We start from the raw sequence: 16,674 nt of genomic DNA, 5'->3' as shown, positions 1-16,674 counted from the left end.
CAGACAAAAATGGCAAGAAATTTATCAGTGGTTGTTATACTATAGCTTGGATTCTCCAAAGTGGTCTCTAGGGAAAACAAATAGAACTATGCATGAGTGATCATTCAAATAATCATTGACTATTCTCAATGGTTGTTGTTGAAAACACATAGTAACAAACATGCGTCCATTTATGAAATAGCATAGGAACAATACAAACATTATATAGTTATGGACAGATTGGTAGGAAATCATCAATGGCTGCTGTAATACATGTTGGCATCCTCAAAGTGGCTTTTCAGGAAAACAAAAGATATGCAAGAAAGATCCAACAAGTAGTTACAGCCCAAGGGTTGCGAAAAATAGTGATTACCTCCTCATCAGTGACTCCCCTCACTGAGGTGTGACGGCTGGAAGGAAGGCCAGGACTGAAAAGAAGGACTGAGAGACCAGCACCAGTGTCCAGCACTGGGCCGTCCACTTTCCTCTATAATCATGATTTTGTGGGGCTCCTCCTTGGAGACAGCAGTCCGGTCAGGGAGAGAAGGCAGAGTATGCCCGGGGCCTCTTCATTCCTGCTGGACCAGCTGGTAGGAGGGTTCTGAGCCCCAGGGCCCCTGTTCCAGAGGGCAGCCCAACCTCCAGTGACCACCCCCACAGGGCATGGCCCAGGGGGCCTCCCAGGGCAGTCCCTCCCAAGGTGGCCCAGCCCCCGACAGTGGCAGCAGATGAATACAGTAGACGAGCCCTCTCCGCCCCCACCCCCCACCCCGCCCTGGGCCCCCCGAGAACCAGACCCAGGGTCTGCCTCTCCCAGTGCTGCATCAAAGGCAGCCGTCCCCTCTTGGTCCCCCTGCCCTCTCCCCTTGGCCTCCCCCTCGCAACGGCCACAAGACTTAGCAGTATTTTCATACCCTTGTTTTCATTACATTATAGATCATTAAAGTTTATACTTAACCACAATGTTTAAAATTTGAAAATATAAATGCGAAATAGTGATGAAACTTAACATCTGTTTTAGTATTGGTATTTTATAAAGAAATGATGAGTTATGTTGTAAAAGCTAATACAACCTAGATTACCACTAAGAATTTCTTTTTTTTTTAGTACCAGCAGTCAAACTCGGGGCCTTGCGCTTCCCAGGCAGGTGCTGTGCCACTGATAAGGATTTCTTTTTAATTGGAATTCCTTTATTTTTAAATGTATGATGATTGTTGTGGTTAAAGGTAGCTGTCTTGGGCCAGGGTTGTAGCTCAATGGCACAGCGCCTGCCTGACAAGTACAAGGTCCTGAGTTTGATTCCCAGCACCAAAAACAAACAAACAGATAAAGTTAGCTGTCTTTATTTTTTCACTATTTAGAAAAATGTATTTTTTTAATCAATAAAGAATGATCAAGAGGTCTTTGCCCAAGGTTTGTGTTAGATATATTGTATTATACTTTTTAATCCTTTAAAAATCAGTAGAGCACTACTGTGTTCTTTTGCAAACCCAGACAAGAGTATGTTGCAGCTGGTAGTTTTTAAGTTTTGGTTTATCTTTTTGCTCTATAATTTCTTGCTGCTTTGTAGGGACTTCTTGGATGAGAAAAGACAGCAAGAGGAAACACTGGTAGATGAAATTGGAAAAGCAAAAGCAAGAATGTCTGAAGTTAATGAAGAATTGAATCGTATCATGAGTGACTTGCAGAATGCTGGAATTGATAGCCATGAGGGAAAGCGTGAGCTCAAGAGAGCAGAAGTGCTGGAGAACCTTAAAAGACTGTACCCAGATTCCGTGGTAACTACAATGAGTAAAGCAGAAGGACTGTGCTCTTTCCTTTGGGGAAAATAATCTTTTGGGGGGTTAGAAATATTATCACGATGAGATCTCAGATCAGAAAATCTGTTTCTGTTTTATTTTCATGGTACTGAGGTATTTCAGAAATCTTTCGCATTTTGTACTTAACAGTTTTATTCCTATGTAAATATTACAGTAAAATTAGAGTAAGAGGAAAACAACTTTCCACAGTATTTGTAGGTGAGTACTTACTGGGGAGAAGCATGATGTTAAGGCAGTGCCCAGCAACCCACATGTGGACCAGTACCCCTGAGGGACTCGGGTATCCTGAGGCAGTCTGAGCACCCCCAAACAGACAGCAAACCTCATGTTCTTCATGGTCTCACTTCCTTACAAAAATATTTTGAGCAGATACTCTTGGCATATTTCTGTTCTCTAAGTCAGGCTGAACCCAGGATTCCTACATGTATTTCACCAGCCAGAATACAGTGATCTCCCATGTGGCTGGGATGCCCGCCTCACACTGTGACTTCCTGTGGTGTCAGGGACCTGGCATCTGACTCCTGTCACTGACACCAGCGTGTCCTGACGTTCCTTATTTTGTGACACTTTTTCCAGTGTTTGGCGCTGTTGGCCATTGCTCTGTTTCAGAACGTCTGTCATGGGCCTCCGTGGTAAACGCTCTTGTAGCTTACTTCCTACGTTTCTGTTCACCCAGCTATTCATCTCCTTAGAGCTTTTTTTTCTATCTCTTTAAATGTTGGCTTTGACTTCTGGATAATGATTCAGGAAGAAGGCTGGGTCACAGAATCTCATTCCCTGAATTTCTAATAGAATGACAAAAGTCAGGAAACAAAACAACAGCAACAACAATAAAAATAGTTCAACAGCCAACAACCTAATGCCATAAACTTGAGGAAACGGCAGTGACCTTGAACTTTTGCTTAAGTTAAACTGATGAATTAACTAATTCCTGAGAATTCACACCTGTTATCCAGAGTATGCCTGAGGAGGAAACTGGGACACAGTATTTGTTTCCTTTTACTCGTCTAACTGGGGAGAGTTAGATTTAAACCAGATGAATCAGGAAACATAAACCTCTAGTGCTCTCTGGTGGAAGTCAAGACCCCTGGCTCCTCTTTAAGTTGAGGGGCCATACTGAAGACCTCTGTCCAAAGGGAGGTGTGTCTTCCTACCCCAAAGGAGTAACACAAAGCTCAGCAGAAAAGGCAGAACCAAATATTCAGAGTGTATTCTTACAGACCCTTGGCCGAGCTCTCACATAAACTTGCCCTCTGAGTCCTTAGGTGATAGGAATGTGGGCAGAACAGGAAGTACTGTATGTACTCTCAGTTGTTGCTCAGAGGAGATAACTGTCTTAGCTCTGTGAGAAAGGAGCCAAGAAGTTCTGTATCACAGCAAGTCAAAGGTCTAAACAGCTGCCTCACTGAACATGAGGGAGAATCACCACAACAGCGACAGATGCATGTAATAATAAAGAGAACGTATCTTAATGCGTTTAGAAGGGCCAAGTTTAGAATGGTACAGGAGAAAATTTCCTGTATTTTGTGCTATAGACAATTTAATAAGAGCCTGAATTCGTTAAAAACAGATTCAGATGTGAGGTAAAACTAATTAAAAACATAGAGCTAAGAACACAAGATTAAACATTATTATAGATAAAAGCCTATACTTTTTTTTTTTTGCCTATTTGAGACAGGGTCTTGCTATGCAGTTCAGACTGGCCTTGAGCTCACTTTGTAGCCCAGGCTGGTTTCAGACTCGCAAAGATCTCTTGCTTCAGCCTCCTGAGTGCTGGGATTATAGGTATGCGCCACCATGCCTGGCAGTAAATTTAATTAATAATAGACTAATAAGAAGTACTGAAGGGTAGGATACACAGCCAGAAATAAAATTATTGACCCAAAGAAGAAAAAGACGAAGAGATTTAAACAGAGGGAAAAAAAACATTGGAAGACGATGATCTATTGTCATAAGAAAATTGGTACGCCTATAGTAAAACATCAAATGGAACAGAGTCCAAAAATATAAAATTAAATCATTAGCTATTCCAGGAGCAATTGAGTCAGGATTTATACCCACATATTTTCTAGTAAAGTTTTTTTTAACTTCAGTCAGTTTTTTCAGTGGGAGCGGGCAGTACTGCAGTACTAAGGGTTGAACCCAGGGCCTTTGCACTGATCTACACCCCCAACCTTTTTTGTTGTTTTTTATTTTAAAACAGGGTCTCACTAAGTTCCCCAGGCTGGACTCAAACTTGCAACCCTCCTGCCTCAGTTTTTTTAGAGTTCTGGGATTACAGGGGTTGCCACTGCACCCAGCTTTGGCCGCTTGTGTAACCTCGGCTGAAATAACACTTCTTTGGGTGGTGGTCGTTATGATTCCTTAGGCCAGCCTAGTCCCTGATTGTACCCTTAAAACAATCTGAACTTTATTACCATATCTAGCTCTGCTTTGTACATCCTTTTGATTATTTTTGCATTTCTCTCTTTCTACATTGAAAATTTTATGAGATTTGAAACTGTTTTGTTTAGTAATGTTTAGTTCAGTCCCTGAATGTAGTAGGTGCCTAAGAGATTCTTTCTAAGTGAAAAAAGAAATGAACGGATATTATTCAATAACTATTTTTATAAAAAATTGTAATACTTCAGTAAGGCTAAATGAAGTGTGACACACCTAAATGGGTATTTCAGATTGACACCTACTTCCACTGGAGTGAGACTCCAGTATATGTGTAATTCCATAAAGTTAGTCATTTTGGTGTATACTGCTTTATTATTAGACAGCAAAGAATTATGTTTCTCACTGATGTATTTGTTTTCTCTTCTCTTTTGAAACCCGTGCAGTTTGGAAGGCTGCTTGACCTGTGTCACCCTATTCATAAGAAGTACCAGCTGGCTGTGACTAAGCTTTTTGGTCGGTACATGGTAGCCATCGTGGTCACCTCTGAAAAGGTGGCCAAAGACTGCATTCGATTTCTGAAGGAGGAAAGGGCTGAACCCGAGACATTCCTTGCTCTAGATTACCTCGATGTAAGAAAGTTGTACTTTTGGTATTGAGCGGTCATCAAATCTTGTCTCTTTATCTTTCTTGCCTAAAACTGTAGCCACACTGGAAAAAATTGTGTATGGATGCCTGTTAGCACTCAGTCAGCCAGGTGCCTGGTGTTAGTGGACTGGTAGACGAGCAATGTCTCTTGGTTGCTGTCTTTCCCAATAACGTATCATGTCTTTCTAGTTCAGTTTGGCCACAATTCTGCCTTAGAGTCCATGGCTCAGTCAGTGCACCACTCTACCTACTGGCCAACAATATATTTCATTCCATAGAGAACTAAAGGAAATGCAAAAGACGTGTAGTCTTTTGGTAAAAGGCCAACTCAGTCTCATGTATAAACATGTGGTCCAATTTGTCAGCTTTCGGTGGAAAAGGCTAAATTTTGAGATTTGGGGTATCTATTGAGATGCATTAGCATATCCAGAATCCAGAATTCTGTTATATGATTGGTATCCATCAGTGATTTTTCTTTGCCTTCTAAGGAAGATTGTTCAGTTTGGGCTGGTAGTCAAGAACCCTGAATTGCAGGCAGAGTGCCTGCCTGGTAAGAGCTCATGCACTAGAGCTGGACTTTCCTGAGCCAGCCTCTTAGCCCTACTCCTAAACCTTCTTGATTTGGTCCTAATTTCTCTGAACTTTAGTTTCTTTATCTATGAAGTGGAGAACTAAAGTCCTCACCTTACGTGCGAACCCCTTGGTGCAACACCTGTGCAGAGGACGAGCTCAGCAAGTGCTAGTGCTGGTGTTCACGGCAGCACTGCCGTCTGTGCTGCTATGCTTCTGTTTATACTTCTGCTCACTAAGTTTTCTTACCTGACTTTATCTGCCTGTTACAGTCCTATTTTACTCACTTCTTACTTGAGATTTTTTTCAAAGTAGATTTTTTTTTAAATCGAATGCAGAACTGTATCAAGTATAAAGAAATATTGTACTTCTTCTCAGTGCCCATTTCTTTATACTAAGTACTTCTAAATTGCTTTCCCATGTACTCAGTTTATATAAGTGAATATATATATGTGTGTATATATAAATATATGTCCCTAAATATATATAGTTTTGTTACTTATAGGGTTTTTGCTTTCTTTTGTTTAGCAAAAGTGAGATCATACTTCCACATTGCAATCTTTTTTAAATTTTGATTTGTAAACCCAGCCTGAAAGTCATGTCTAAGAAGGTCTGAAGTCTTTCTTGATCATTTATGCCTAGAATGGTTTTTGAATTTCCATAGTGTTGTGCTGGTCTTCTGACACATATCCAATTTCGTCTTATTTTCTCCTAGATTTTATGATCTGGAGAGCATGAAGCACTTATTCTTATTATTGTTTAGTACCAGCTAGTTGTTGAGACAATAAAGGAGATTCAACAGTGTCTAATCTGGAAGTTACGTCTTCTTGCTTGTACATTTTTGTATTTTTGAGAAATATTACATGAGACACATGAATGTAGTTTCTTGCATCCTGTCCAATTTGGATTGTATATAAATGTTACTGTTAATCTTTGTTGTCGTGTTTCTGTGGGGCTTTTTATGCTTCTGTATTTTATGGGAATGTAATGAGTATTTGGTTTGTATTTTAATTTAACTAATATATGAAATATTTTTAAACCTTTCAGATTAAGCCAATCAATGAAAGACTAAGGGAGATTAAAGGCTGTAAAATGATGATTGATGTTGTAAAGACTCAGTTTCCTCAGCTGAAGAAAGTGATTCAGTTTGTGTGTGGAAATGGTCTTGTCTGTGAGACTGTGGAAGAAGCAAGACGTATTGCATTCGATGGACCCGAAAGACGAAAAGTAAGAGAGGAAACTTGGGTTGCACCTTTGGTTAAGTTGAAGTTGTAGTTAGAAGACACCACTACACACACATGTATATATGCTTTCTTATATATATAAGGAAAACTAACATAGAACCCAAGATGGTTATCACTTCAGTAGGGTTTTTTGTGTTTTGGTTTTTGTCTTTTTGAGACAGGGTCTCACTATGCAGCTCAGGCTGGCCTTGAGCTCACTTTGTAGCCCAGGCCGGTCTCGAACTCGCAATGGTCATCCTGCCTCAGCCTCCCAAGTGCTGGGATTACAGGTGTGCACCAGCACGCCCGGATTCAGTAGTTTTTATAATGTCTGGGGCTGGGGATATAGCTGAGTGGCACAAGCACCTGCCTGGCAAGCACAAAGTCCTGAGTTTGATTCCCTGTACCAAAAAAAAAAAAAAAAAACCCACTTATGTAGCATTTCCTATCAGGCATTATATGCTAGAAATTAGACTTATTATACTATCCTGAGGTAATTGATTTCAATTTATATGGAATGAGTGTTCTTGCTAAATCCCAGATTTTCCCTGCACTTTCCTATATAGTAAATATATATTTTTTATTTTATTTTAAAGAGTAAAAGAAGGATAACATAATAATAGGAGGGGCTTACCAAATTACAGACAAAGTGGTAGGAAATTATCAATGGTTATTCTTTTACATATTGTTATCTATAAGATAGTTTCTCAGGAAAGCAAATAGACAAATGATAGTGAGTTACAGACAAAAGAGGTAGGAGATTATCAGTAGTTGTTGTACTATACTTAGGTATCTTCAAAGTGGCTTCTAAAGAATATAAGTAGAACTATACCTGAGTGACCTACTGAATAATCATTCAATAATTCTCAATGGTTGTTGTAGGAAACACATAATAATAAACATGGATCCATTTATGAAATAGGATAGGAACAATACAAACATTAGAGAGTTATGGATAGATTAGTAGGAAAATATCAATGACTGCTGTAATACATGGTGGTATCTTCAAAGTGGTTTCTCAGGAAGACAGAGATACACACGAAGGATCTAACAAGTAGTTATAGCCTAAGGGTTGTCAAAAATCAAGTGAGCTGTCTGGGGTGAAAGCCATTTTTTGTAGTGTTTTCTCTCCAGCCTCCCATCGCATTGGGACCCCACAACCAGTTAGTGTCCTCTCCCCAACTGTCAGCACAGGCAGCAGGAATCCTGCTGCAGACTTCTCCGGACCTCCACCACAGCCTGTACTGTCAGGGGAAGAATGGCTTCCAATGAGTCTCTGCAGGTATTGTGCAAGGTCCTCCTGGTTTACAGCTTAAATATATTTTTGAACAGAAAGAGATTTTAGCTGCTTGTTTGTATGTAAACACAGGGTTCTTACATATTTAATGGAGGCACTGTTTTATATGTCAAAGCTTAATACAATTAAACATATAATAGAATAATTGAAATGAGTTTCCTGAATGATTGTCTTTCAAGGAAACAATTTTGGTTTTTAAAATAAACATTATTGTACAATTGTAAAATAAACATTATTGTTACATCTGAATAGTCTGTATTTAGTTGAGCAGTGTTAAATTCCTCAAATTATCTAAGTTTTTTTTATGATTACATTTATGATAAAGTAGAAATAGCACCAAGGGGTATCAACTATAAAATAAGACCAGAGATGCTACTTAGTAATTTAGTAATCAAGCAAGCTTCTAAACCCCTTATAGGACTTTGAGAATTAAATTAAGTAACATCAAGTATAATGCTATGAGAGTGCATGGCAAATAGCTCTAAATATGTAGCGGTCATTTTATTATTTACCTGCAATGTCCAGAATTACAAATTAATACAAAGCAAGCTATTCTTATGAGACATGAGGATTTCCAGCATTAAATTCATTCATTTTCCTCACATAATTTAACTCATCATTCACTTTGGTGCTTTGTCAATAATAGTGATGTGATCACTTTTTTAGTAATCTCTGTCATTGATTTCTACATATTAAGCTTAAGCAGGAGTAATGAATCAGATACGAAAATCTCTTCCTTATTTTTGCTGCCTAATTATACTAAAATTGACTTTATTTCTAAAACATTGTACAATTGATTTTTAAAGACATGTACAGTTGAAATCATATGAACATAAAGCCATTTATTTCTTCACATAATAAATATTTAGTTTCTTGTCTATAAGAACATGCTTTATCTCTTTAGTTTGTGTCTTACTCTTTTTGGTATTTGAAAAACTCAGTTTTATTGGTATCTTAACTACATTTGAGGGACTTTGTATTTTTTCTGTTTTGGGTTGGTTAGAACAATAGATAGATGTCACTTTTTTTTTTTTTTTGGTACCAGGAATCAAACTCAGGACCTTACACTTGCCAGGCAGGTTCTTGTGCTACTGAGCTATATCCCCAGCCACATCTCACATTTTTATAGAAATCATCATTGCCTAAAATTTATGCTTTTGATTTTCCATAGACAGTATCATATTTTAAAATCTTCTTTGAACATTGTGACATCAGAAAATATTTTGGCTTAATTGTGGACTATAGTACATATAAATTACCTAATATAAATTGCAACAGTTCTGCTAGCCATGATTTGGGTACCATATTTTTGTGATAACTCAATTTTTAAGTATTTTTAAAACATGTATCCACACGTCGGGACCAGGGTCCAGTGCAGAGAGCCCTTAGTCCTGGGAAATGGGGTGCAGTCATAAGGGGGGCTGCCTTCTTGACCGTCATGGGACGCATGTTTGTGGGGAACCTGGCGCTAAACCATTCGTAGACGACCTGCTTCTGGGTCAGGGTTTCATATGTAACAGAGAAGCTCTTACTACGATCTATTGAAAGTCAACCCTCAACACAAGGGTTTGTTATTTTTTTTTAAATAAAAGCAAAACAAAAACAAAAAAACCTTACATATCAATGTTTTATTTATTTATTTTTGGGGGGATAGGGCCTCACTGTGTAGTTCAGGCTGGTCTTGATTTCACTGTGTAGTCCAGGCTGGCCCCGAAGTCACCGGGATTCTTCTGTCTCAGCCTCCCAAGTGCTGGGATTACAGGTGTGCGCCACAATGCCTGCTATATCAGTATTTTAAAACCTAGAATCTCTTTATGCACATGTGATTATTCTGTCTGTTTCATGGATTCTATCATTCATTCCAGAGATACAACACTTACTTGATTCCTGCACCCATAGACAAATTAATTGTTACTTTAAAACATATACAGAAAGATCTTTTTATACATTGCCCTTTTAAAATGGACCCAGAAAAATGTCATTAAGTGGCTCCACAAATTGTGAAAACAGTCATATTTTCAAAAACTGAACAGGACTGGGGATGTAACTCAGCAGAGGAGCAAGCATTTTGTGCTGCATGTGTGACCATGGGCTCAATTCCCAGAACAACAACAAAACCACAAAAAACCTCAAGCAAAAAGTGAATAAAACTACCTGTTACTCTACTGCTGGGTTCTCTACATTTCACACCTTATTTGAGAATAAAGTTCCAGGTAGATTAGACTTGTAAGTGTAAGAAGTGAAACTATAAAAGTTTTTAGGGAAAGTTTTTCTTAATCTCAGATAGGAAAGCCTTTTCAGTGTGGCAAAAACTATAAAAGGTGGAAAAACTGACATAATGAATTCCTGCATGGCGAGAACTATCATAAGCAGAGTTGGGGATATAGCTCAGTGGTAAAATGCTTGCCTGGTATTTGTGAGGCCTGGGTTTGGCTCTCCCAATGCAAAAACAGTCATAAGCAAAATCAAAGGAAAAATGCCAAATTGGGGAGGAAATATTTGCAACTCATAGCAAAGAGCAAAATTTCTTGCAAATCAATAAGGAAAAGAATAGTAATACAGTGAATAGATGAGCAAAGAGTATAACACCCGGGTGTGGTGATACACACCTGCAGTCCCAACGCTGTGGAAGGCTGAAGCAGGAAGATTGCAAATGTGAGCCCAGCCTGGGGAACTTAAAAACTTAATGTGACCCTATTTTTAAAAATGAAAAAGGGCCCTGGCTTCAGTCCCCAGTAACAATACCCATGCACGCACACATAAAACACAAATTATTTTTATCAAAGGAAATATGTACACTCGTTCTGCCTCACTTATACCGTACTGTGGGAAATATCCATTACAGCTACTCTGAAGTATTATTTTTACTTGTCGGGCTGACCAGTATCAAAAGTTCAGTAACATTTTATGGGGAGAGAGGCTCTTCTATTTAGGGCTGTGAAAGTCCAAATTTACATCTCTGTAAAGGGCAGTTCTACCTATTGTTTTTATAGGGACTTAGATATAGGTGAACTTACAGCTTCATGAAATGATGTGTGTTTGCTGAACCATTGTGTGTACTAGGAAAAATTGGGACCAACTCATCTATATAAGACTAGTTAAATGAAAATATAAAGTCCATATGAACTGGGGCATGGTGGTACACAACTGTAATCCCAGCACTTGGGAAGCTGAGGCAGAAGGATCACGAAGAGTTTGAGACCAGCCTGAAATACGTAGCAAGACCCTATCTCAATAAATAAAGAAATAAAGCCCATATGATAGAATACTGTGCAACTTCTAAAAAAGAATCAGGCTGTCTATGTACAAGTATGGGACAATCTCCAAGATACAGTATAGTGATTTTAAAAAACATGACAGTTAGGTCGTGAGTTCGGTTCCCGGTACCGGAGAAAAACCAAAAAATAAAAAAAATAAAAATAAAAAAAAAAAACATGACATGTGCAGCTTAGTGTGTAACTCAAGGGAAGTGTGGTCATTATTTGATTTTTTTTTTTTCTGGTACTGGGAATTGAACTCATGACCTTGTGTTTACCAGCCAGGTGCTGTGCTGCTGAGCTAAATCCCCAGCCTCTTGATTTCTTAATGTTTTTTCCCTTCTTCTTTTTCTTTTTTTTTTTTGAGGTAAGGTCTCGCCATGTGGTTCAGACCAGCCTTGAACTCACTGTGTAGTCCAGGGTGGCCTCAAACTTGTGGCAATCCTCCTGCCTCAGCCTCCCAAATGCTGGGATTACAGGTGTGTGCCACCAACCCCAGCTAGTAAGGCCATTTTCATAATACGCCATTTTCATAATGTGCCATTAACATATACATCAGGATCTTCAAAACAGGATTATGTAATGCAAGCTATTTGATACTAAGTGTAAATAGTCTCAGTGTTTGCTTCTCAATATTGAATATATTTGGAACTAATACACAGTTCATTTTGAGGTTGATAATTATTGCTAATTTGTTGCCAAGAATTGCTTTGGGTCTTAGTTAAATGACTTTTGTGTTTGTGGTTTGTTTATGTATTCCTTCCTAAACTAGATATTCTATTAGTTAAACCCAGTAAATTTTTTTATATATTTAAAAATTCTCAGTTGTAAAAATTGCCACATTGTGTCCTTATTCTTATCTTTTCGCGTGCATTTCTCCAAAGTAAAATATTTTAATTTTACAGACAGTAGCTCTTGATGGAACACTCTTTTTAAAATCCGGGGTCATCTCTGGAGGATCAAGTGACTTAAAACACAAGGCTAGATGTTGGGATGAAAAAGAGTTAAAGAATCTAAGGGACCGAAGAAACCAGCTGGCACAAGAGCTAAAGGTGAATCCATGTCATACAAGGTTCAAACCATTAAGGAACACAGTTGTGTTTTTAAACTAGCTAGGTGTTTTTTTTAGGTAAAAAGAAAAGTAAAAAGTGAACTGCTAATTTCCAGTGCATGTTTAGCTTTGGGTTGTTATTTTATTGCCTATTTTAGAAATTATGTATGTAACAAATAAATTTGTCCTTAGTCATACGAGTTGTATTTTCTCTGAATTTTCAGTTGGCCCTATTGGGATAAAGCTTACATACAGTGACAGGTCAGTAGGTTTTGGCAACTGTGTGTAGCATTGCTGTCACCACACAGAGCTCCTCTGTGCTCCCTCACAGCCTGTCACTGTCCCTGGGCCTCTAGGCCTGCCAGCCCAGCCCACTTCCTGTCGTTAGAGTTTCTCCTCTTCTAAGCTTCCTGGGAGTGGGCTTAGGGAGTATGTCTGCGTCAAGATTTCTTCACTCAGCCTGTTTTTGACATTTGTCTTGTTACACACTGTATATCAAAAATTTATTCCTTTTCATTGCCAGCTATGTTTGACATTTTACTTGGTTCTTTGTGTCAGGCAGGTATAACCTTTATGTAGGCAAATCATAAAACTTTTATAACTTTTGAATTTTAGAATGTGTCATATGTAGGCATATGACAGTGGCATAGCGCCTGCCTGGCTGGCAAGTACAAGGTCCTAAGTTTGATTCTTGGTACCAAAAAAAGAAAAATAAAAGAATGTCATGTGTAGACCTAGTTCTGAAGATCACAAAAGAAATTCAATAATGCTTCCATCTAGAGTGAATTATAACCCTATAAAAGTCACAGTTATTGAATACTGTCATCATTCCACTTATTTAAAATATCAACCTTTAATAGATACCAAGTCCGAAGAATGCTTTCAGATTATGTTTTCATTTTTCCTAGTTAACCTTCAACTTTTGTGTACAAAGATAACAGTTTTTGATTCAGGGAGATACTGTGACAAGGTTACCTGACTAGTTTTAGTCTTTTCTGTAAGTGTAAGACCACATTTTATGTTTTAGTCTAAGATATAAATATGTTCAACTTATAAAGAGTTCGCAGATTCAGGCCTCAGCACAGAGAGAATTCTGAGAAGATGAGCAACTCAGAATGCATCTTTTTCTTATCCACGTCCACATTGAGTTCCCTGTGTCTCACCTGACCCTGGTGATGGTGACTTGGGCTCCACACAATGGGTTATTACTTGTCCTTTAAAAAGAAGGAAGTTCTGGCTCTTGCTGCAACATGGAAAACCTTGAGGAAATTTTTTAAATAAAATAAACCAGTCACAAAGAACTCTAGGATTCCACTAATAAGAGGTCGCTAGGAAGTCAAATTCAGAGATAGAAAGTTGAATGGTGGTTGCTGGGGGCTGGAGAAGGGAGGAATGAAGAGCTGTTTAATGGGAGATGCGATCTGTACACAAATGCGTGTTTCAAAATTGTGTTTGGCAAATACTGTATATAACCTGTTACAAATGGTGATTGAGAAGGTGAATGCTTACATTTATAAAATTTTTAAAAGACTGTGAAGAACAGTGGGATAAGAGTTTTTGAAGTGAAGGAGAGTATTTCAAATGGATTAATGGAAAATGTCTTTTACTGTATTAAATGTTTTAACTTAAACATTTAACCTGGCGTGGTGGCACATGCCTATAATTTCTCTCTATCCCATCAAAAGCATAAGCCCAGCACTTAGGAGGCTGAGGCAGGGGAATTACTGCAAGTTCAGGCCAGCCTGGGCTGTGTAACAAAACCTTGTCCCCAAGAACAAACAAAAATTTCACTATATTTTTAATCTCCCCACTTATTAAATGTTAATGGTAGTGTCTGTCACGTATAAACACAGTATGTCCTCATCCATCTTATTCATCACATCTGGCACCATGCAACTTTCGTCTTTTCTCTGAAGTCAAAATCACCATGGAAAGTAAATATTTTGGTTTGTGATACTGAAGCAGCCATAACAGCACAACTAACACTCAAGAAACAGGACTTTCAGAACTGCCTCAGAAAGTGGCCACAGTGACGAAATAAGTGTGTTCGAATTGTAATACTTGGAGTAGGATAATGGCAGTGTGTCTTTTAATTCAATAATTTAAAAAAATTTTAACATTCATTGTATTATTGTAATCATACCTCATACAACCCAAAAGTCATATGATCAGATATAGAAAAGACATTATATAAAATTCAGCAGCTAATACCAATTAATATACTAAATAGAAGAGTAATTAGTAGAAGTTATTTAAATAAAATGGTTTATATTAAAAACTTACAGAATTACTCAAAATACTTAGTGAAATGCTAAAATCATTTTAGTTAAAATCTGGAAGTAGGTACTACTCTCACCATGGCTGGCCTTGAATTTGTATCAGTTCTCCCGCCTCGGTGTCCCGAGTGCTGGGATTACAGGTGTTCATCACCATGCTCAGCTAAGAGTGTACTTTAAAAGCTACTAGATTTAACAAGATGATGAGCGGGCTAATAGAAATCTTTAATTTCTCTCAGTCCTATCAAATAGTATCTAAAAATATCCTGGACATCATGGTATATACCTGTAATCCCAGCACTCAGGACGCTGAGGCAGGAGAATCTCAAGTTCAAGGCCATCCAGGGGTACATAGTGAATTTTAGGGTAGTTTGGAATACATAGTGGGACCTTATTTCAAAAACAAAACAAAACAAATAGCACCTAAAAATGGTAAAAAGTCTGCTTGTAAAAGGAATAAAAGTAATATCAGGGCAAAGTAGCAACATTGGAAAACTAAGTGTTATTGAAAGAAAAATACAACTAAAAGAAAAGATAAACTATATAGGTTAAAACTTCTTCAATTAGTATATAACTTGAATAAAATTCTAATTAAGGGGGCTGGGGATTTAGCTCAGCGGCAAAAGCGCCTGCCTGGCAAGCACAAGGTCGTGAGTTCGGTTCCCGGTACCGGAGAAAAACAAAAAAAAAAAAAAAAAATTTTTTTAAATTAAAATACCACCAGTGATTTTTAATTGAAAAAATGATCTATTACAAGAAGAATTTCTTGAGATTAAAAAAAGTATGTAACAAACTGGTGTGATGGTGTATGCTTGTAGTCTCAGCAACTCAGAAGACTGAGGCAGGAGTTTGATGCAGCCCGTGCAAGATAGAAAGACCCTGTCTCAAAAAAAAAAAATCCTGGCGTGGAGGGTTATACCTGTAATCTCAGCCTTTTATCTGAGGACAGAAATAGGGTATGGGCCTGCCTATATGTGAAAATCAGTGAACTGTTCCATGAAAGCAAAGCACTTCGAAAGGGGTGCATTTTACCTTTTGTATGGTAAAATGCTCGAATTCTCTTCCTTTTTAGGATTTGATGAAGACACTCCGCAAGGAAACAGACTTGAAGCAAATACAGACCCTAATACAGGGAACTCATACACGACTCAGATATTCACAGACTGAACTGGAGATAATTAAAAAGAAGCACCTTGCTGCTGCACACCAGGTAGGTGACCTACTTAAAATTTGATGGAAATGAGAACCAGAACAGAGTTTCAGGAATTATAGACCAGCATGTCATTTTTAGGTATTTTGCCCTGATTCAGATTATTACAGTCCTTTGATTATTCTTAATGATGTGTAACCTTATAACCTGGTTGTGCCAGAGTCATCTTCCCTCATGAGCTCTCTTATTCTGAAAGACACCCATGTGTTTTGGGCCTCGCTGTATAAATCTCGAGTAGCCGTGTTAAAAAGGGAACTTTTCTCTCTTCTTATTAGGAGCAATCGCAGCTACAAAGTGAGCTACTAAACATTGAATCTCAGTGTGCTATGTTGAGTGAAGGAATCAGAGAACAACAACAAAGAATTGAAGATTTTCAAGAAAAGATAGATAAGGTGATGCATGTTCTATTTATTATTAAATGTCTGTACTTCCAGACCAGACACCAGATTGAGGACTGCCTGACTATGTGCTGAAGCAAGGGCTGACATAGGCAGCAACGCCTTATCAGAAGCTACTTGTAAGCTAAGTCTTACAGATTTGCCAAATAAATTTCCTTGCATCCTTTTTTGTTGTTGTTTTTGTTTTTTGAGACAGGGTCTTGTTATGTAGCCAGGCTGACCTCCCACTCATGATGATCCTCCTGCCTCAGCCTTCAGAGTACGAGGACTACAGGCATGCGCCACCGTTTTATGCTACTTTGCATCTTTTGAGAACCACTCCCAGGAGACAGAGACCAGTGCTACTGTCTTCTGTTCTCCAACCTTTCCTTGCCCAGTGGAGTGATTACAACCTCTTTCTTTCTCCACTGCCCTTAACACTAGGAGGGAAAGAAGTTTCCCTCGGGTTTTCTGTTTTTGTTTTCATTTTTGCAAACTGGGATTGAATCCAAGGCCTCTGCCCTGAGCTACATCTACAACCCATTTTCTTTTTTTTTTTTTTTTTTTTTTTTTTTTTTTTTTTTTTT

General features: G+C 38.3%; 1 protein-coding gene across 1 annotated transcript in view; it reads left to right on the top strand.

The window, feature by feature from the left end:
• Smc1b (structural maintenance of chromosomes 1B) overlaps nt 1-16,674 on the top strand; it is a 55,571-nt gene that overhangs the window by 16,218 nt on the left and 22,679 nt on the right. Inside the window, exons 9-14 of the mRNA XM_005379490.1 lie at nt 1,550-1,757; nt 4,625-4,810; nt 6,444-6,623; nt 12,079-12,225; nt 15,573-15,710; nt 15,986-16,102. Of these exons, the coding sequence (XP_005379547.1) occupies nt 1,550-1,757; nt 4,625-4,810; nt 6,444-6,623; nt 12,079-12,225; nt 15,573-15,710; nt 15,986-16,102 (976 nt within the window). The remainder of the gene's footprint in view (nt 1-1,549; nt 1,758-4,624; nt 4,811-6,443; nt 6,624-12,078; nt 12,226-15,572; nt 15,711-15,985; nt 16,103-16,674) is intronic.

The sequence above is a fragment of the Chinchilla lanigera genome, unplaced genomic scaffold (assembly GCF_000276665.1).
Source record: "Chinchilla lanigera isolate Chin_1 unplaced genomic scaffold, ChiLan1.0 scaffold00012, whole genome shotgun sequence".
Lineage (NCBI taxonomy): Eukaryota > Metazoa > Chordata > Mammalia > Rodentia > Chinchillidae > Chinchilla > Chinchilla lanigera.
Note: the sequence above shows the minus strand (reverse complement) of the source record. Positions and strands in the feature narration are given on the sequence as shown.